The sequence below is a fragment of the Mercenaria mercenaria genome, chromosome 12 (genome assembly GCF_021730395.1).
Source record: "Mercenaria mercenaria strain notata chromosome 12, MADL_Memer_1, whole genome shotgun sequence".
In the NCBI taxonomy this organism is placed as follows: Eukaryota; Metazoa; Mollusca; class Bivalvia; order Venerida; family Veneridae; genus Mercenaria; species Mercenaria mercenaria.
Window position 1 is genome coordinate 36,003,704 of NC_069372.1, and position 22,331 is coordinate 36,026,034.

The following is a 22,331-nucleotide window of genomic DNA, read 5'->3' on the forward strand; positions in this document are numbered from 1 at the left end:
TCTTTTATTGTCGGAAGTAATACAATGTTAATACAATGACATAACCTACGTCGACGAGCCGGCAGGAACGCACTATATTTGACGCCTACACTTCCCAACATTCTCCGGGCCGCTAAAAGTTTAAATTGTATAAATGCAAAATTTGTCATTGATTTACTGTAAGGGTTCATCGTGTGAAATTGATTCTAATTGGCACAACTTCACTACAGGTCTTAAAGCCATGTGTCCGTTCCTGGTATGAAACATCGCAGCCAGTGTAAGGCCATCATTTCAGGTCCTTGATAATACAAAGCTTCCATTGATTCCTCGGAGCGTCGGATGTGACAAATGAACGACCTAGAACTTTTTTTAGGTTTTTAGTAAGTCCATTTAGCCGTCCCCACCAACAACCAAACCAAAGAGCTCGTTTGAGGATGAATGGACACAGTTTCTTCGTTGTTGAGGGTTTCACGAACAGTTTTGGACTTCATTAACTCTCTTGTATTACGTGAGGCAGCGTCGGGGCTTTGTCCGAAATCATGGTAATGAGGAGTGACTTTTGGCTAGTGAATCTTCAGAATGCTGTCATGTAGGGTTCCTCTTATAGATTATGTACATTTTCGAGGTGGACGACTCTAGTAGAAGTACATGTAAAAAGGCAGGCAAAAGCTTTCGACTCACTTCAGCTTTTTACTTCCTTACATACGGCGATGGGTCAGATGCAGTATACTGTCTCTCGTTGACCTTGCTCCCTGATTATGCGCTGCACAGCCTGATGGATCTTTCGTATTCATAACTTCTGACGCAAGTGGATGATAGTAGCACTAATTCTAACATAAAGTTGACTCTCTCGTTTGCATCTTGAATAGGTTGTCGTGTGAAGGGGTATTTGGGCTGAAGTAGATAGCGAAATTCGGTCCACTCATCAAGTGGTGCATTATAAATTATAAAGGGCACCACTTCAAATAATTCCAATGTCATCTTTGAATAGTCGTAGCTTCCTGACTACAAAAGGTAGATAAGTACCTTAGGAGTCCAAGTTTGCGATTTTTATGGCAGCTTCTGATCTACATCATGTCTGCATGCTTTAGTTCGTGAAGTGAGTGGTTCAAGATTAAATGAGCCTCGTCGTGATCTGCAATTGTCAAATGGACCGCATAATGCATGCTGCGTACATGTGGCGTAGCATCTTTAGAGTATTGAAACAGTGAACTCTGGTTGAAAGGTCCTTCGTAGTTACATGACCCTTACAAATGGCTGAAGTGGGAGACAACCGACAGTGCCGTGTGTAACTACAACAGCAGAACTGCAATACGACAATTACAGCTGTAACATGCAAACATATTCTTCATCAAAAAAACACCATCGTTGGAATTAATAATAAGTATGTAATAACATACAAGATATCAACAGATTCAGTAGATACAGGAAGTTGCTACGGGTAACAGATCGACAGGGTTGTCATTTGTTGGACAATATTCCACTTCCGGTTTAGGTATCAAGCCAATATAATACGATCTGACTCACCGACCATAAATGTACTGACACTAGCAATGGACTGTAAGATGGGATTTGCAAGATGTGCAGCAATGGCGGCTACTATCAATTCCAACTTGGGTAATGTTAGTTCCTTAAGAGGTGCATCTCGGTTATTTGACATAATAAATGATTACTGGTTCCTTCTGCATACGCTACTGCTCCATTGGCTTACAAAATACAAACATGAAATCAGTAGGACACCACCTTGGTACGGTCAGTGGCAAAAACACCACTTTCGAGTTTAAACTAATTCACTTTCGCCAAACCTCACGCTTTAAGTCCTACCATGTTCCTATATGATTATGACAAGACCCTAACACATGAAACAGTTACCACATGAACACATCGTAAAACAGAATATACTCATGTTTAGATATATATTAAATCAAAACCCATGTAACAGAAACATGTGTACTAAATTAATTTGCAGAAGGCAGAGTACTTAGGGAATATCATTAAGAGCACGACGTGGCAGCTGCAGCGCGGAGGACAAATATCAAAAATATCCGTCAGCAGAGTGGGATTTAAGAGCCGTCACGTCAACGTACAATTAAAGAGGAAAGTGTAATAACCAACTGTAAAAGGTCTCAAAACAATGTGTCTCAGGACAATTCGGTTATAGTCTCTAGCAAAAAACAAAAAACAAAAAAAAAGCGTTTAATTGTTTAAATAAATAATGGTCGGAAATGGCTATGCCCTAGAATTTTACGAAGTTTGTACGAGGGGAGTTCAATATGTAATGTTACTCCGTATGTAGTTCCGTAACCGCTTGTTATTTGCCAAGATTCCTAGCACATTTTGTTGATTTTATCACAGAGTCATCGACCTTTACTTAGATGTCCTCAATACTTGAAGTTAAACTTTGATGTTAATAACATATCAGAATTTTTGCCAGACAACTCTCAACGCCACGCAAAGCTTTACTTCTAACCGCAGCTTCTATTGGCTTAAAGGACGGGTATAGTTGAGAGCCATCGGCGTAGAAATGACAGCAGTCCAAGAAGTCTACCTAAGTCACCAACGGGTTTAGTGTACATAAAACAGGTAAAGTACTAATCTCTGGGGCTCACTGTATTCCATCAACATATGCGTCGACATGTCCCCATCATCTCACACAGTTTGAAAGCACAACATCAGATATCACAACATCCATGCTTGTGCTTTATCTGTGACTCGAAAATGATGTTCTAGCCGATGTAACAGTGTTTGGTGGTCAGTCGTGTCAAAAGCTGGAGACACATTGAGTAGCACGGCGACTGTTAAAGACTTTTGGTTGAGAGATGCGAGGATGTCATTCTGTACCTTTATTAAAGCCGATTCATTTAAATGAAACATTCTGTAGGCAGACTGCAGTCCCTTATGAAGTTTATTTTCACTCAAGTACCGCTCGGGACGCGCTCCATAACCTCACATCCCGTCTCTAAATTTCACTTTGTTTTGTGCCCATTATTTTCACGTTTTGGGCGAGTCTATAATCTAAACATCGTTTTCGAGGACGTTGTCATCTGAAATTATTCAGCAATCATAAATTTTCTTTTTTGTTATGCCACCATATGTATGACGTCATATTTTTGTTTCGCGTGCACGAAAAGAGATTCATTGGAAATTTCGATAACTCACTTAAATCGAAAATTTGGTGCAGGTCTCTGTTATTTCTCAGCATTTTTCTCTCTATAGCCATCCAATCCGCAATGTACTATTAAATGTATTTAGATATCAGAATTCCGATTAGGCTCGTGCAAGAGGATGCAAGTGGATTTTCTTACTTCACATGAACAAACGAGTTTGCTATAATTTTACTTGTTGGCACGTTATTCTTCCATAGGATCTTCTTATTAGTTTCATTTTTGTTTGATTTATTTTGCTGATATCTCTGTCAAAGTATGTTACAAAATTTTTTTTATTGACTGGAATCGTTAGTATTAACTGAAGGTTCAAGAAATCAGCCAAAGTCAGTTATACGAAAGTCAACACTTGCCTCTTTCAGCCCTGGACTTGAAACATAGCATTAGGTGTAGAATTTATTTTAAGGAACCAAAAAAGTTGTCTTAAAAAGGCTGTAGCTATGTACCAGCCAGTGCCGGATATAATGCCGGGAGGGGCACCTGAGGTCTTCCTCGTCGTATGACCTAACATTGTGTCATAGAGGTTAAAGCTTAACCCGGGCGGGCGTGGATGGTAACATGCATTTCCACTACCGTCCATGAAAAGGCTCAATCAAACTGAGCATGTAAGATGTTCACTTTTGTCATGTTGATCGGCCTATGGAGTATCCTTTTCTATTTTTAAATGCATCTCACCAAAACCAAAACTAAATATTTGATTTTACAGACCATTATTAAAGAACCAGATTTAGTTGTGGCACTGGACATTGGCAGTACATACTCTGGGTATGCATGGCAAACGAGGTATGACTATTGTAACAGAAGCAATGTGCAGTTCAATACCAACTGGGATTCAGGCGCTCTTCAGGTAAACCGTTGCAATTTGCTTCATGCATATATTAATGATACTTGATAATGTTAATTTGTACTGCTAGGCGCTTTGTCAACATTGTAAACACTTTTAAAGGTATACTAGACCCATATTTTATATTTGAAGATATGAACAATAATTATTACTACGTATAGCTTATGTAAACGAAAAACTTATAGGTACATGTATTTATGTATATTAACAGTACTATTCTTAAAATAGTACATGTATACGCTTTGTACACGCTCTGTACACAGAAAACATTACAAATGCATACAGTATAAATGTGCACTACCACTATATATGGGATGTTTTTTTTAACAGTCGTCTGTTACTGCATGTTATTTAGTTCTGAATGTAGCTCTGCTCTGTAGAAACAACAATTTTTATACTTATAATTTACAATTGAAAGTATATACCTAAAGAAAAAATATTTAAGTGAAAGATGGGCATTGGGTCTCTTTAATATCGCTGCATTCTTAAATATATTAGATTCATATGTAAAACTGTTTTATTACACTCGTATAAAGTATGGTCTTTTACTTAGTTTTGTCTGCATTGCCAATTTAGTTTTTCTTTTTCTACCTGTACAACACCTGAACTATTAAAATATTTACGCTGTCAAACTTCGTCCACCCTAACATTTTGGACAAAGTTTTCCTTATCTAAGGGCGGACTAAGTTTGACAGGGAAAATATTTTAATAGTTCGACTGACAGAAAATGAAATCTTAATTTGCCAGTACCGGCAAACAATAATACTATAATTATAGGAAAGTAATAAGCAAATTTTATGAACGGAGCATATTTTATATCGCTTAATAAAATATAATTTACTATATTGAGGTAGCTTCACAAGACTTCTTCCTGTGTATTGTTGGAAGGGGATTCTAACACGCAGGATAGCTACGAACGAGAGAGGATCAAGAGAGAAAGGCCGTTTGAGGATTTTAAACAAATTGCAAACAATTACAAACTAACGGGATTCGGACATAAGGCTGAAAGGAATTACGAGCATATCTTAAAGAAGAATAAAACGAAAAAGATAATAGGAAAATGGTTTTTCTTCAAAGAATTCAAGCATTTTCTTTATCTTGACGTAAGTTTGGGGCATATATACATACTTACTAAATATATTTTAACCCGATAAAAAGATATTTGAATATGAGCGTACATATGCTAAATAAATATATAAATTAAACATACGATATATTAGGGAACTCGTTTCCAAAAGAAAGACTCTCTAAATTGTATGGAAAAAATAAACTGTAGACCGCCGTAAATTCACAAAATTATTTGACGTTGTAACAAAACAGGATGATAGAAATAAAAGAAAAATGATCAATAAAGATCAGCGTACGATTAAGTCATCTCTGTATGTAAACTAACGGGACAACTGACAGCGATTTCCTCTAGAATTCAGATCCGGAAGAGAAAACTACTACTAATGCAAAGTCAGACATATCATAAAGAAAACTATGTCATATCGTATAACATTACAAGGAAAGGAATTAATTTCTTTTGAACTTTATCAACAATTTAAGACACTTAGTCAAAATAAATGTCTTGCGCAGTTGAAAGAGTAGATCTAAGCATTCTGAGATTTTGGACACAGCTATTTATAAAATGAGTAATAACAAAACATAGAGTTGTGTTTTGAGTTTTCGTTTTGATCTAGATGTATGACATCCTTTTCGTTGTATAATTTACATTAACAAAGTATCTGTCATGATATTTCCTTGTTGTTTTTTTTCTGAAAGAAATTCAGCAGATCTATGGACGCCGAGGACCATTTTGGACAGCATGTTCCGCTTATTATTGTAATGTCAATGTTAATAAAGGGCTTAAAGGACCATTTTACTGCAACCATTCAAGAGCCTACGGAAAAGACGCTATGGGTAGTTACGGTGCCAGCAATATGGTCTGAGGAAGCAAGGAACTTTATGCGGGAGGCAGCAGAAATGGTATCAACATTGATATTAAGTATATAAAATAGGTTAAGATAGTTCTATATTTATGTGTTAATCAAAGGATAAAATTAAAGTATCAGTACAATGCAGTTTTAAGGAATGTTACACTTAAAAAATATTATTTAAGAATATGTTCTTAGTTGCCTAAACAACCAAACAAGCAGTAATTTAAATTAAGAAGAGGTTTTGATAGGTATCCAATTGACCGTTTAGCAAACTTAACAATTAGGTCAAATGTTAAATAGCGGTATATAATAGAAGCGTAATTCACCTGATTTCATAGGGTCTGTAATCATATTAAGAGACAATTACAAGTATCACATCACTCACGTTCCATTGCAGTGGCTTGAGACGAACTCATTTAGTCTATTGCTCATGAACAGACTCAATCAAACAAAGTCTACAATTTTCACTGTTTGCTTTGTTCATGGTGTTAAACCCAAAACAAACAAACAAACAAACAAACACAAACAGGCTCAATCAAACCGAGTCTGCAATTTTCATTGTTTGCCTTGTTTTCGGTGCTTCCGAGGGATCTACTTTCCCGATTTTATTTACTTCACAACAGCGGGTGTGAAGACATTAGTGCTGTGTAGCGGCCGTAAAAAAGTCGCCCCGACTTCATTTCAGTTTTGTTATATTTTCTGGTTCATCGAGATCATTGATTTCAATTCATTTAGATTTGACGATTGAATACTGCTTAAGCCAGTGCTAGGGGGCGTGGGCAGTGTTGCATTTTCCATTTTTCATGGACATATTCAATCAAACAGAGTCTGCGATTTTCACTGATTGCCTCGTTCTCGGTTCTTCCGAGGGATCTACTTTCTAGAATTTAAGATATAACAAGTGCATATATATTGTGTACAGTTATTACAGAGTTAAATTATCAAAACTATTTGTTTTCAATATAGCGAGTATTGCAAGAAGCAGCAATCGTCAGGTTTTTCTTTTCTCAGCAGCATTTCAGAAAACACATAATTGACTATCTTTCTAATTATCCTGTTATTACTTAATAAGTAATTATCCTGTTATTACTTAATAATATGTAAAAATACAGAATATTTTTGTCAGTATTGTTATGATCTTAAAAGACAAAACATACATGTAATATTGCAATGAAGATCGAAGCAATACATACGTCAAACAGATCATTTTGAGTTTGTCTGATATATAGAGAACGAAATATAGGGTTTATTTTTAGAATGAAGATTTAACAAAAAATTAATTGTTACCGCGATTAGGCACAGAAATGACAAAATATCTCTTTGTATACACCGATTAATATGTTTTAATACGTATTGAGAACATTTTGTCCATATCAGAATTCACATTTTAATAAACAGAAAAATATGGTCTAGATTTCGATGTATTCTGTTTGCAAATGATATAAATTCGTATTTATTTATTTTGTAGTGTAATATGAAACACAAGAACCTTTTGATAGCCAATGAACCGGAATCGGCTGCCGTTTATTGTATGTTTCTACCTCAGGGGAAGAATAACAACATGGGTACTTTGGGACTTACAGGTCAAACGTTCCTTGTAGCCGACCTTGGAGGTAATTAATAAATTATTCGTTTTATTATCACGGTTCCGCGTTTTAAAAAATGCATTAATTCTAGATTAATAAATATCATTATTACATACTCGTCTTTATTCCCCGTTAAGTTACACTGGCACCGGAAACGTCAATATTTTTCCATACCCTGACACCTGAATTTCATATCGGGTGCGTGACGTAATTCACGTAATGCAACATGCGCTTACAAAAGCATCTCCTAGTTAGGTACTGGTACGACAACGACGTTATTTTGTTTTATCAGTCATTGTCTTTCCGCATTATATTTGTCTCTAGTTAATAAATTCTAGACTTTTTGTGGATTTTCAAAAATGGTTTGAAGTCGTAAAATAAATAAATCTGTATATATAAATCATTGTTTGATTTTGTTGAAATTATGTTATGTCTCCAAAGGCATGTTGTTCTAACTGTATGCTAGATTAAAGAAAATACTTTCAGTCATTTCTATGACATTGGAAAAATAACAAATGACGGGTTAGTTGCTTTGTTCGGTCTGTTTTGGGTTTAGTGTATGACTCAGTTTTGCTAAGCTTACAGCAACCTGCTATAAACTACTAAAATAATATGAAAAAAGGCACTGCCTCAATCCGACTTTTTAAAAAGTCTGTCTGATGACAGCATTGATTCCTTATCAGTTTAAAGGTAGAGTTTGGAATAAAAACAACACTGCCCATATTTGTACTGATGTGCAAGACGTTGCGGTTCGGAAAAAGCTATGTGGACGCTTAATATGCACAAGGGAAAAGTGAATCCTCCGAAAAATCCGAAGTCTGATGCTCTGTGCACGTGCCGGAAGGAAACTTTTTTAATTCGATAGTATATATCTCATTCGGTATATCGCATGTTACCGTAGAATGATCGATCCCGATTTTTGTCGCTTCGCAACGAAAATCGGTTGGATCTATTCCCTATACATGCAATTAAAGTTGATTCGAAAACATTTCGGCGGAAATTATTAGCTAAAGATAATGTGATTCTACGATAATGCTAGTTAATCGTTACTTTATACATGTATGTATTTATCAACGTGTAGGCCTCACTGCCGATTTATCTGCTTTAGAGGTTTTAGAAAATGGGTTTCTTAAAGAAGTCGTAACTGCTACGGGACAGGTTATTGGAAGGCAAAATATCAACTATAGTTTCTTTCAAGTATGTCAAGTTTTAAGGGTGACGGTTGGCGACAAATCTTTCAAAGTTCGAGACCTGTGGAAATGTTTAAAATGGAAAAGGATTTTGAGTTGAAGAAGATAGCTACTGGAACCGATGCTCCAGAAGATGAATACATACAGCTTGATGTTCCTAAAGCAATTAAGGATAAACTTATCAGTAAAAAAACAACTCTGATGGAGAAGGCAGAAAAAGACCACTGCTTTAGCTTTGAAGATATGGAATTCTCCTTCGAGTCGAACTATGTAAGGAAAGTTCTTTTCGATGAAACGTGTGCTCGTATATATGAGATAATTAAATGTCAACTCGACAAAGAGGAAATGAGAGTCTGCTCAAATCTTGTCCTTGTAGGGGGTTTTCACAGTCATCTATTGTTCGAGGGTACATCACAGAACAGACAAGAAGAGATTTCCCAGCGGTAAAAGTTGTATCACCTACATCACCATTCCAGGCAGTTTTGAAGGGCGCTGTGATATTTGGACATGACCCTTTGATCTTTAGAGGCAGGATAAGTAGATGGACATTCGGAATAGAAACCAATGTTCGATTTGATGAAAATGTCCACGACTCCGAGAAGAAATGGACGAATGAACAAACGGGTGAAATCTTTTGCAAGGATATATTCGATAAACACGTAAGGAAAGGAGAGTCCGTTACACTTAATGCTGAAAGAAAATCGCTGGTATACTGGACGATGTATGAATACCAAACAACTATGAAGGTTAAGATATACAAATCCGAGTTTACAGATCTAAAGTATGTTACTGACGAAGGGTGTAAATATATTGGTTACATTGAAGTACATTTTCCCAGAAGACGGAAACGCAGAGGTATTGAAGTTTCGATGATTTATGGAGGAACCCAACTAGCTGTTATCGCAAAAGACTGTGAAACAGGAGAAGAATGCAAGGCGGATATTAAGTTCGAGAATATGGAGAATGTAATGGAACCGAAAATTCTGAATATCAGGTATGATTTATAAAATACAAAGATTTTAATGCATAGTTTATCCGCTAAGTTCATTTTTAAATATGTTAAATGCAAGAACCTGCACCAAGAATATTTAGTCTTGATCATTTTTTTACAATTGGCATTGTAATTGTTATCGATCGTAATGCTAATTGTCTACAATCTTTTTATTTTAGTGGCGAAGACGAAGTAAAAGAGACATGTGCAACTATGTTAACCTTCCAGAGAATAATGGAACAGATTTATAAAACATTTAAATGAGTAACCTCTGTTTAAAATGCTAAAAAGAGTTTGTTGCTATAAACTTACCTTAGCAATGAAAGAAATCAAAAGTGTCTGAGGCCTCCTTGGCTGAATGGTTAAGATCGCTGACTCCGAATCAGTTGTCCTGGGAAGGAGTGTGGATTTTTTCATGTGAAAGAAACTATCTCTCTTGGTTGTAATAGAAGACTGAGTGTGCTGCACAGATACATTGAGTTACCTACGATCTAACGTTGCATTGTCTATATTTTACATGAGTCAGCATAATGTAACTAAGGATATGATAGTAGCAAAGAATATAATAGAACAGAATGAAATAGAATAGAAAGTATTTCATTAACTAATTATTAGCCATCGAAGCCTAAACCAAATATAAGTGCAAAGTAACAAAAAATTCATAAAGTAACAAAGGCTTGATTAGGGTTTAGACAGAAACAATTTATTAGGGAAAATGATACACTCGTCTACAAAATTTAAAAACGTAAAGTGATCTGAAACTTACTCATTACGATAATCGTACATTGATTAATCATGCCCGTGACGAATCGTGAAGAAATGAGAGAAAATATTACTTCTAACATAAATACAGAAAGAAATACCTTTCACGTGTACCATTGAACATTGTCTAAATCTACCAGCTGTAAATGTTTCGAAAATATGTAAGTTTTGTGTTTGTTTCTACCAAGGACTTTACAACAAATACGGAAATTGCCATGTAAATTTGCTTCGATCAACGTTTAGGAGTTATACATATATTATCTTTTTGAAGGAAAGTACAGAAATTTAACTCTCTCTTTCAGTACTACAGAAGTCGATTTTAAGACAACAATAGAAAAGAACGTCTATTCAACTTCATTCACAAGTCCAAAAGACTCAATTAACATATAATTGTACACGCATTATTGCAGATCTCTCTACTTTTCAATAAAGGTTCGTGAACGTCTACTGCTTTTGTAAGGAACGATAGTTTTAAAAATTTTATTTTGAACTATAAATAATTGTGAAGTTTGTCCCCAGTTTACGCACATTTACCAACGTTGTTTGATAGCAGACCTTAGCACATTCAATATCAACACCAATATCTATAAATTGTGCATACACATATAAAACCAATTCTGTCGGGTCACAAATTCTTACATCATAAGATGATGGTAATAAAGTAAATATATTACATATGGTGCTCGGAATAAAGTTTTTAAACTACATTCTATATAATTTACAAGTTTGTACTAATTGTAAAATTGCAATAATTCTGAATTTTTATTCACTTAATTCTAGTTCAACCCTCACCGAACATTCGACGGTCAATCGCAGACATACGCATTTGCATTTACAGCATTGTACAATATGTCATGAACCCTATACGAAATACTATTCATTATAATTTATCCAGTCCGATTTCAGTCGCGTCGCTTGCGTAATGTAAATAACCTCAATTAGCCTCGATTTCCCATACATTTGTAATAAATAATGGGACATAGACGTAGTTTTATTGAACACAGATCGTTAATGGTAGCAATTGCCTTTCTGAGAATGTTTCGTTCTTCGTCAAATACAGATGACGGTAGCATTTGCAAATAATTTAAAGTAGAAGGTGATATATAGATGGCATATGAACTGTTTTTACTTATTGTCATTTCTTTTTAATGTTTATTGTATGTGATGAATTTTATGTTTAGTTATAAAGTTAAAAGCAAATTTATTATTTACATTATTTCTAGATTATCTCACTGATGAAATTACAGTAATTTCAATTTTACATCTATTCGTTTCACTTCCAATCAACTAAACAGAGAAGAAGCTGTGGTTCACCCTTTTTTTGTAATTTTGTATTATGTTCGCAATTTCCAAAGTAATTTGAAAATATAGTAGTTCATAACTACATGTACTTTGTTTATCATTATATTCTCCGAAATATAATATACTCAAACGCAAAAGAAAGTGTGCACTCAGATTTTCGTCAACTGAAGTAGATTATGTTGTCTAAAAGTATGCCATGTTTGGTACCATAATTTTGTGCAGTTTATGGCTAATTTGAGGTGTTTTGTTTATTTTCAAACTTTTGACATTTATGGGGACTCTTGGCTATTCAAAGCCAATAGGGATCTACAACGGAAGTGGTTAATCTCTTTCTTGTCAGATGATATAAAAGCTGTCTGTTTCTTAAACATTATTTTGTTTAATTATTGTGTGTGACCACCTCTACTATTTATTCAAGCATTGATATGGCAACCTTAAGACCTAACGTAACAGTAGAATGACGTCACGAGGAATTTTATTCCATTCTTGATTAGCGGTTGTCACCCGAGGTCTGCTGGATCTATGGCGTACAGCAACTCGACCAGTTTGCTGAAATTGCTGGTGCAAAATAATTATGACATTACTTTGGCACACAAACGTTATGTTGACGTAAATAACGTTGTCACTCCGTTGAAGCATTATTAATGATTCAATTCGCTGAGTTTCACTTAGTCGTGGCATTTTATTACAGCACAGATTTAAAATCTAATGTGTTTTTCCTTTCACCAAATGTATAAGAAAACTGAGAAAAAAAACACGTTTTTTGTTGACATGTACGTTTCCTATGGGCAGCATGTGCAAATCGTGCACAACTCCACTATCGCTAGTTATCTTAACTCCACCCAGTTTTTATCAAAAAATTGAAGGATGATGAATAGTACATGCTTCGGGCAAAGTATCTTGCAACTTGTAGACGGATACCTCTTTTAGAACTGAGAATATTCAAATTTAAAAAAAAACACACATTCTTTTGCGTTTGAGTATAGTATCGAATTGCACATCTTTTCATTAGAATCCCTTGAAATAATTTGTGCATTAAAATTATTTTGTTAAGGCATAGCAATGTCCGATTCCAAAATAACTTGGTCTCATAATTCTTATAAACACTAAAACCGGTCCCTGTTTTCAAAGGATTAAAACATGAGGTGATACTTAAAGCTATGTTTTCATATAGCAACAGCAATACAGACGTACATATCGCCTATCTCACGATAGCAGGATTTTAACATAACACCTCACGGTAAATATGGAAAAGTTTGACACCGACACCGGCTTCATTAATTTTGACTGATGGATAGAAGGTATCACATGTCTCTGTTTTCAATGTAAGAATAACATATTAGAACAGCATTTCTAACCTGTCACTTCTTGCGAGACTACTCTTGTTCTTGGCAGTGGGAAAAGGATTTATGTCTTTATTAGCACAATTTGGGGCTAATGACCATGAGATTATTACAGTATTTTTCCAGTAAACAAGGGTCATTGCTTTTTGGAAAGTCAGTCTACCTTACAAGTGTATCAAATAGTGAGAAGCGGAGACTGTATTCTATTAATAAATGTTTGATAACTTTAAATGTTATACCTATTTTTGCCACTTTTTATGAAAGGAAACATCTGTTGACATAACTATAAAATGCATGCAATTAAAAACGTATATGATAAGGAATATGTTACAAATTCCATTATGTTTTATGGACAAGAGGACAATGATGACCCTATATCGTTCACCTGATTTTTATTGCTTGCGTAAACAGATTTCTTTGCTAAAGCCCCGTTATCACTTGGAAGCGATGACGTCAATTTTGCGCCTTTCCTTTGTGGTATTCATACGAAATTAACGTCACTTTTTCAATGGAAAACGATAGGGCGAATGTAAATATTATTAAATGCATGTATACTTTTGTTCAGATAGGTTATTACAACCTTAGAGTCCCCTTGTTCTACTTAGAGGAAACTTTTATTTTTTAAATACAAAATATTTATCTTAGTTTTTCATTTATACAAAACCAGCGCAATGAAATTCCCCTAAAACAAAGGCAAGACAAGCATGTAGTCAATCATACAGACCGACTAGAGTGACTCGGATTTAGAAAACACTTAATCGAAGATAGTAGGTAATAGCAAGAAAACTACAAGTTGTTCTGGATGTTACTTTTCGTTTCTGCTCCATATAGAACATTTTTTTCCGATTGCCCAGTCGGTATACTTGCATATTAAAAATCAGAAATGTTTATGCATGTTTTTTTGTGTGTAGAAACTGCCTTAGATAATTTGAAATTATATGCATCATACTTTAAAAACTTGATATACCTATTAAAAGGGAACAAGAGATGCAGTGCAGTTAACCATAGGGATATAAAGGTTTTCGCAAGATGCAAGGCTTGTTCAAAAACGTTTGATGGTTAAAGCAACAACTACACCAAAGAAAAATGCATAAGACTGCCACCTGATATTGAAATGCTTTTAAACTGTTACTATAAAAATATAAATTAACTTGTTCGATTGTCTGATATTTGCTCCCCCCTAAAAAATAAATAAAATTAAGACGAAAATGACTGAGAGAGAAACATAGCTTGTAGGAATTACCGACAATTGCATGAAACAAGGTACAGTAGGAAACATTTTAATAATTAATGACAAACGTATCATATAAAGCTCCGGATGTAAGAATACAGCACACAAAGGAAATGAAATTAAAAGCTTTTTACTTTAAAGAACGTAATCAGCACCCCTGTTTAGTCTTCCATTGTAGTTTTGATAATTCTGGTTTGATATATAGTTATATCTTTCAATATCTCCATTTCCTCCACTGATAAAGATTCTTCCTTCTGATATTGTTAAAAAATGTCATTCGCCGTACTGTAATGATCGACAAGGCAAAAATTTCAGTTTTTCTTAAAAACCTATAGTAAAAAGGAACTTTCTGGTTAATGTAAAATGGCTTATGTACAAACGAGTTTCGATTCATGTTGATGAATAACGTTCATAAATTCCAGTTGCTATAGGACCGACAACAGGTAATAAGCTAAACATTGTTTTTAACACTGTTTCCTTCAAGGCAGGCTTTTGAACTTGTGTATTTGCCGCCGAAGGTTGAGCTTGCTTGCAAAGTTTGGAAATTACATCAGCCTGTTCCTTTAGTTTGCTTTCAAGATCTTCTTTCCCCTTCTGCCAATCACGTACGCTTTGTTCATATTTTTCTTTTAATTCTTGTCTTTCCTGTTCCCTTTGTGCTGACAGTTCTTCTTTATAAAGCTCTAGTTTTTCTGCCTCTTCCTTTCTCTTTAATTCCATTTTTTGGATGAGCTCAGACTTTTCAAGTTCAAGTTTTTCGTGTTGTTCTTGCATTTCCGCTGAATTTAGATGTAACAGATCAACATTTAAATGATCGAATGGAACTGAATTCGACTCTTAAATTAGGACGTGTTCATTTATTCTTATTTTCCTGTTTTTTTTTTTTTTTGTTTTTTTTTTTGTTTTTTTGTTTTTTTTGTTTTTTTTTGGGGTGGTTTTCAGCGGAAAGTGTGACACCGCCGGGATTTAATTTACGGGCAACTAGTTTCATTTGATTCAGAATTAATGTCCTGTATATCGTTTTCTTCAACGTCTTTAACAATACTTGTCATGGCTGATAGTTACCCCCACCAAAGTGAAAAATGTACCAATTGAAATAATTCTGTAGAACAGAGTTTGTTTGATGTTTAAATACTCTTAAATCTAAGACATACACATCGTTAACAAGGTACATATACATGCCATATACTCGACTGTCAAATCGTTTATAATCCTTGAAACTTTAATCCAAGCGGACATGTTACAAACCCATTTTATTGTATTATCAAAATTTGAAATCCACGAATTCACCTGATCACGAAACAGCCTTTTTGGGCCAAGTCAAGACATTTCGTACCCACGAAATTAAAAGATTTCACAGTATATGTTTTCTACAAGAGTTTGAAAGCTAAAAGGAAAGAGTTTTTTTCTTACCCTTTATTTGTGATTCGGTCATATTCGCTTTCTCCAAAATTTCTTCATCTTGTTTTCGATATCTTCTTTCAAAGTCTAGGGCACTCATCTGCAGCTTAATGAAATGTTAAAGTATGGACTTATGTAGTAAAGGTATTTAAACTAAATTCACTGATTTCAACTAAGTACAAGTAATAATAGTATTTTCTATTTTTTATGAAAGAAAGTTTGCTGTTTGCTGAACTTATGGAGATTGATTTTTGCCATTTCGTTTTTTCGTTCTGTCGCAGCGACAAAACGACAAACTTCACCATGGTGCACCCTTCGAACTTCGCCTTGCCCTAGTATGTCGCCTCGCCCCGCCAAACGTCGTCCCGCCGAATGTCACCCTCCCCCCCCCCCCCCCCCCCCCCCCCCCCGCCCCCAACCCCACGAACAACGCCGCCTCGCCGAATGCTGACTTTAAAGGTGATCATAGAAGAAAAAATAACAGTTTGAAACAAATATAAATGTATGTAACGAAAACAATTTTAAAACATCGTACATAAAATACTGAACTTTTTTTTTTCAGATGAGATGGTATAATCCACTATATAATAATTGTTTTAAACTTTTATTTTTTGTATAAAACAGTCTAGTAAACTTTTCAATACTCGGGTAGTTTTCAGATTTTTTTTTTCGTCACTAGTTTGTGTGTATCTATTAAGTTGGAAATGAATATCGTTTAACTTAGCACTTACTAAATTCGAATCAGCTCTGGACAGCCTCTGTTTGACGTTTTCCCTAATCCTCGCAAAATCCTCTCTGTACATTTTATATCCACCTGACTTCACGTACGTCCCCTTGATTACTTTTGGTTTGATCAATATATCATACATGCTTTGTAATTCGTTTGTGCAAATATCTTTAAGATACGCACGATTCTTCTCCACGACTGTCTTTTTTATTGTATCCATTTCGTCCTAAATGTAAACATTTCTTTGAAAGATGTATAATTCGAAGATGTGCATTAGTGCACAGACAAAATATATACAGTCAAACCTGTGTTAAAGACCACTTCTGAACAAAGACCACCTGTCTCTAAAGACATATGTTTTGTTTGCCCCAACAAAGACCCGTTTTGGCTCTCCCAATGGTGGTCTTTGTAGACAGGTTTGACTGTACCTTTAAAAGGTCACTAGCTACTAAATGACTTATAACGTTAGTCAACCTTGACAGTCACTCATACACTAGGACGTATTAATTGAAAGGTGTTTCAACAAAAGTCAAACTATCTACAATTGATGTTAAAACAAAAAGTCACCCATGAGGGTAAAAGACCAGGGAAATATTGAAACTCTTAACATAAAAATAAAGTATTACAAAATACTACATATTAAACAACGAAGCAATCGTGATCATACTTTATTTTGTCATCCAACAGAAATCTTCCCAAAAGTACGGTGCAATTAATCCCTTAATACACGATTTTATATCACCAAAAATCTACTACTGAATCAGTAACGCCTGTTTAATCATCAAAATATGCCCAATAATATATTCTTTAACCATTCAGATCTTTTTTTTTTTCTGTATTTTAAAATGCGTTTTTCGATTACAAAATGGGTGGGGTAATAACATCAACATGTAAAATGAGATAGATCTGTTCGTGACATTTATGCCCATGTAATACTGATATCATCATGTATTCATAGAAACCTGTAAGACCTAAATTGCTATAACATTAATGGGATATTATGTGTTTATAACATAGCTCATACTTTTCAATTTTAGTTAATCTCAGAAATGTCTGGTAGGTAAAGAAATCCGTGTGAAATACAACCAAGCGCGGTGATCTAAGCTTTTGTGTCTTTGTGATTTTATGCTTTTGTATGCCTAAGAAACTAATTTCTTTCAACATAACAAAGAATAAATATCTTAATGGTAGATCACACACCCTCCTTAATTAAATACAGAAACGCATAGTTTTCAAACAAGCTTATTATTGTGTATCAGACGAGCGGTTATGATCCCAAGAGAAGCATCATTTATTAGTACATTATCATACTACATGTATAAGCAGCGATAACTTTATTAAGCAAATAAGATTTCTGACGTCTATTCAAAAGGTCACCAGAAACCTTAAGGGCATTATGTTGCTACAATCTACCTAACCTTCCCATTACATTAAACTATAACTTAAATTAATTTCAATTAGATTTTGGCGTCTGTCAAATATTTTCTAAATTCTGAATACCGTATAAATACTCTTTAATTATGTAATTGCATATACTGGCAAGTTAAAAGTTGTTTTGGTAAGAGTGTTTTGCTTCTTGAAGCAATTAAACGCACTTTCAATAAACTGTGACATAATTCTTTGTTAAGCCTTGCTGATGGTTCATTATATACTTAAAGAAAAAGGGCAACGCGCATTTTTCTATATGCTGGATGGTTTATCTGGACTGTAAAATAATCAATAGCATACAATTCTAGGTTAAACAGGAAAGGTGTCAAAAATCCGAAATAGAAGTGAAAACAAATATTCTATAGGGAAGTATTTGCGTGCATGCGTGTTAGGGTGCTATGAATGTATAAAATTTGAAAAATCACGAGCCAGTATAATAGAATAATTAACACTTTGTGATATGTGCACACTATTTAGCAAAACACAAAAATTATTCCTTATATTAACTCAAAACACTTTTCAATCCCAATTTCATGGTGTTTTTCTTTGTAGTAACCAACGACACCAAAAGCAGCAAAAAAATTGAAATAACTTCTTTCCGTTTTTCTCAATTTTACCACTGCAAAATACGTAAATATTATAATGTCAAATTTTGATTTGACCAAATTGTGGAATCATTTTGTCTTTCAATGTTTAAACTCTGCATACATAATTATATTTCTTTGTCTGTGTTTTTATTTTCAGTGCATGGGTCACACATACACTGCATATGGTTTGTTTCAGGGGTCCTCTTTCTTTGAAGGTGGCTGGTTCTGTTTTACTTTAGTCCTTGGATAAGTCTATATGCTACTTTGAATAACAAAATACTTTAAGAAGAATTTGTATACTGACAATAGGTAGTATGTAAGCAGTGGTTACCAGATTGTATTTAAAGATTAAAAAAATACATTTACCGCTGTTATCTATTTTTAGAAATATTTTCAGTGCATCTCTCTGCGCTTGTTTGTACCTTAACTCAAAACCATCGGGTAAAGGCAGTTCTATGGCTTCTATCTGCTGCTTGAACAGGTCAACTGCATTTTTAAGAGCAATTTAATTCTCTTGGTGTGATATAATAGTGAGTGCGTCATCGATACATAGTACCACCCTATTTCTTATTGATTCTGTGTATTGCTCTGCCAATGAGGCAAACACTGAAATGAAGGAAGTTAAAGCAGGAAATGTAAAGTTATTTAAAACACTGAATAAAGAAATCACTGTATTAATAAATACAATACTAAGGGGCCTCCGTGGCCGACTGGTTAACGTCGCTGATTTTATGACAGTTTATAATTTGTAATGATTGTTTTCATTGAAATTATACTCTATTTACTTTTTTAACCTTTACCCTGCTATATTTCTAAAATGGACTAGTATATCTTTCAATTTGGGGAGTATCATAGTAGCACAGACAATTTACTGACTGAATAGCGAACAAAGCAGACCGAGATCAGCCAGCAAGGATCTACAGGTTCAGCTAAGTCTGTACTGGTCGCAAAGGCAGAATCGCTTGCCGCCAATAGGGTAAAGGTTAACAAATATACTAGGGAAAGATCAAACTAGGAAAAAATTAAGTATTGATAAATGCTGAAAACACATGCACTACACTTTTTTTATAACATAAAGACACTTACGAAACTAGATACTATTAGTTAATTTCATTTCAATGTTCTATGTGAAATACCATTAATGTGACGTAAAATTCAAAGAAGGGAAATTTTACGATGCATTTGATAGCACTTTGAAATGATTTGTTTGTTTGGTTGTTATGGTTTTAACGCCGTTTTTCAACAGTATTTCAGTCATGTAACGGCGGCCAGTTAACCTAACCAGTGTTCCTGGATTCTATACCAGTACAAACCTGTTCTCCGCACGTAACGGCCAACTTCCCCACATGAATTACCAGAGGTGGAGGACGAATGAAGTCAGACACAATGTCTTTTATCAAATCGTCACGGAGAACATACGCCTATAATTTTGCTTGGTTGCTTTTTATATTTCGAAAGGGTTTTCTTATAGATTTTATTATTTGATATTATTGTAAAACTTCCGTTTGTAGATATTATTAAAATTTTAATGCCATCTGCGAGTTCTCGCAGAATAATCATTGGTCAATGATGATTTAAAGAATAATCAACCATTTATTATCAGTCCTTTCTAAAAGCAATTTTCCTGGCTGTGTAACGACTGATGAGCTTGTCACAAACTAAACGTTTCTATTCTTCGTTGCAATTCTATTCTTCAATGCAATTCAAAGCTATGGAACAGAAACAAACTTTTACTTGACCTTACACAATGACCTTGACCTTTAACCGACAAGCATAAATCATGTGTTGACACATTGAATCATCATTGGGAACGTTTGTGTGTTCCACTAAAATAATCTATCAATCCATATAAAAGTTATGGAGCAGAGACAATTTTACTTGACCTTTAAAAGTGACTTTGTCCTTAGACATACAAGCGCACGTCATATACATGCATACTCCACATGTTACCCTCTATTCGCTTACTTAGCTTGAAATCTTTAGGAGTAGATTTGCGGACGTACCGACGGACAGACAGGGGCATTCCTATAGTCCCCTCCAGTGTTCTACCGGTAGGGGACTTAAATTGATGAAAATACGTGATAGTCTAGAACGGTAGTGCGGCATTCATTTTGAAAGTATGACCTTAAACCAGTACTATTTATAAAAAAAAGTATAAAAATATTCATGCAAAAGAAAACTTATATTTTGATAAATGTAGCAACTCTTGTTCAGATATCATTTCCTTGATTATTATATATCAAGATTAATTTTCAGATTTGCATTAACGACATATAAATGAAAACAAATATGATATACAGGAATATGCATTCGAAGGAAGAGTAATTCGCAGCTTGCGTATTTATCCCTTTAATGCCACTTAAAAGACTTTGAACCTAACCGAGATATTCTGAATATGATATAGTTTAAAACTTCATACAAATCATACAAATAATTGAATTTGAAAAACTTACAATTTCCTTTTGTGTTTGGTGCCCAAGGACGAACAAGATAGCATTTATATTTATAAAGTTTGATATGTGTTAAAATAAGAGATCATGATAAAATATTAGATGTGTATAAAAATACACGCGATTTCTGTGGAGGAAATACTGCGTGACTTCAGAGTTCTGCATATATCAAAACAAGGACAAAAAAAGCTAAAAGAAAAAGAGCTCCGCTAAGCGGGGCGATATATGCCCAAAGGATTATATCAGACAATATTTAACGATTTCTTGTGGGAGGTCTAAAGTGTGTGTGTCGGGGGGAGGGGGGGGGGGGGGGGGGGAGGGCGTGTTTGTGTGGTGGTGGTGACAGGATACTAAAGGGCAAGAAACTAATTGAATTTAAGGGAGGGGTGGGTGTAATTGGAGTTGGGGTGTAATATAGATTGTTGCAGTCTGAACATAGTCTCACCACTGCCTGTTTTTATAAGTTTCAAGTCAATACCTGTAGTATTTTTAAAGTTATGCTTTGGACATGAAATAAGATGGGCAGATTCATCAATACTTACCTACATGCCAAGTTTGAAGTCAATACATTGAATGGTTTATAGTTATGCTCCGGACACTAAATATGACGGACAGATTTGTCCTTTGAGCTAAGTTTGTGATAATGACTTTAAACTTACAGACCAAGCTCATGTTCTCCGCACAATAATAATGCTAATAATAATAATAATGATAATAATAAAATAATATCCACCTTTACGCCAAGATTGAAGTAGCTTAAATTGTTAATATGTTATGCCTAGGGCACGAGATATGACGGGCAGATTTTACCTTTGAGCTCATTTTCTGACCTTGACCTTTGACCTTCACTCTGCATGTAGTCTCATCACCATCTGCATATAAGCCCACCTTTAATGGGTTAGTAGTGAGGAATGGCAAATAAATATATCCTGCAAAAAGGTAAGGATGTTTGAGAGAACAATCAAATCTGGAACGTGGTTGGTGACGGGGGAGAGGTAACAACTTCTCATGTTGATAAATTATTATTGGAAGGTTTGAAAAAGAAATGGAAAAAAAAATGGGTTCAGGGAGGGTGACCACTGGCACCAGAACAGAAAGAAAATGCCTCTGTACATGTAATACCTTACCCTTAGGTATTCTATAAGAACCATGGTCATGAAGGGGAAAATATACTAACCCATTTCAATCGTACATGTCTCAACTTAAACGCGCAGTTTGGTGGATAGGGGCCTAGTATATTGAACAAGCGATTATTTATCTTCCAACGTGCACCAGTCACATTGTCTCAATATTCCATATTGCTGAGAGTATCAACATATTATATGCTTTCGTCAACGTCAGAGAAAAAATTTGCGTGAACTTCCCTAATGAACATCCGGTCTAGAGGTCACGGCAGTGTGCACATGTTAGGCGAAATGTAAACAAAC

At 34.8% G+C, this 22,331-nt stretch overlaps 2 protein-coding genes across 3 annotated transcripts; one reads left to right on the forward strand and one right to left on the reverse strand.

Annotated features, from left to right (window-relative positions):
• Positions 1–4,623: 4,623 nt before the first annotated feature.
• On the forward strand, positions 4,624–11,029 carry LOC128547319 (heat shock 70 kDa protein 12A-like). Of its 2 annotated transcripts, XR_008366450.1 has the most exons (3): positions 4,624–5,090; positions 5,752–5,955; positions 7,375–11,029. XR_008366450.1 is itself a non-coding variant. In XM_053519659.1 (2 exons), the coding sequence occupies exon 2, from the start codon at positions 9,006–9,008 to the stop codon at positions 9,687–9,689; it is 684 nt and encodes a 227-aa protein (XP_053375634.1). In that variant the 5' UTR covers positions 5,136–5,955; positions 7,375–9,005; the 3' UTR covers positions 9,690–11,029. The 2 variants fall into 2 exon arrangements, 1 of the variants encoding a protein (XP_053375634.1); XM_053519659.1 differs by lacking the exon at positions 4,624–5,090 and having other exon boundaries at positions 5,136–5,955.
• Positions 11,030–14,309: 3,280 nt separating this feature from the next.
• On the reverse strand, positions 14,310–16,732 carry LOC128547318 (golgin subfamily A member 6-like protein 22). The gene is made up of 3 exons (XM_053519658.1): positions 16,444–16,732; positions 15,725–15,818; positions 14,310–15,090 (listed from the first exon to the last, which is right to left on the reverse strand). Exons 1-3 carry the CDS (start codon positions 16,657–16,659, stop codon positions 14,702–14,704), a joined length of 699 nt encoding a protein of 232 aa, XP_053375633.1. The 5' UTR covers positions 16,660–16,732; the 3' UTR covers positions 14,310–14,701.
• Between the last annotated feature and the right edge of the window lie 5,599 nt (positions 16,733–22,331).

Bases quoted from the DNA above. Each gene is read 5' to 3' on its own strand.
- LOC128547319 (XM_053519659.1), top strand. From the start codon at position 9,006: ATGTCAACTCGACAAAGAGGAAATGAGAGTCTGCTCAAATCTTGTCCT.
- LOC128547318 (XM_053519658.1), bottom strand. From the start codon at position 16,659: ATGGATACAATAAAAAAGACAGTCGTGGAGAAGAATCGTGCGTATCTT. The intron at 15,819-16,443 runs GTAAGTGCTAAG...CATTTCATTAAG, and splicing joins CCAGAGCTGATTCGAATTTA to CTGCAGATGAGTGCCCTAGA. The intron at 15,091-15,724 runs GTAAGAAAAAAA...ATCTAAATTCAG, and splicing joins GACCGAATCACAAATAAAGG to CGGAAATGCAAGAACAACAC.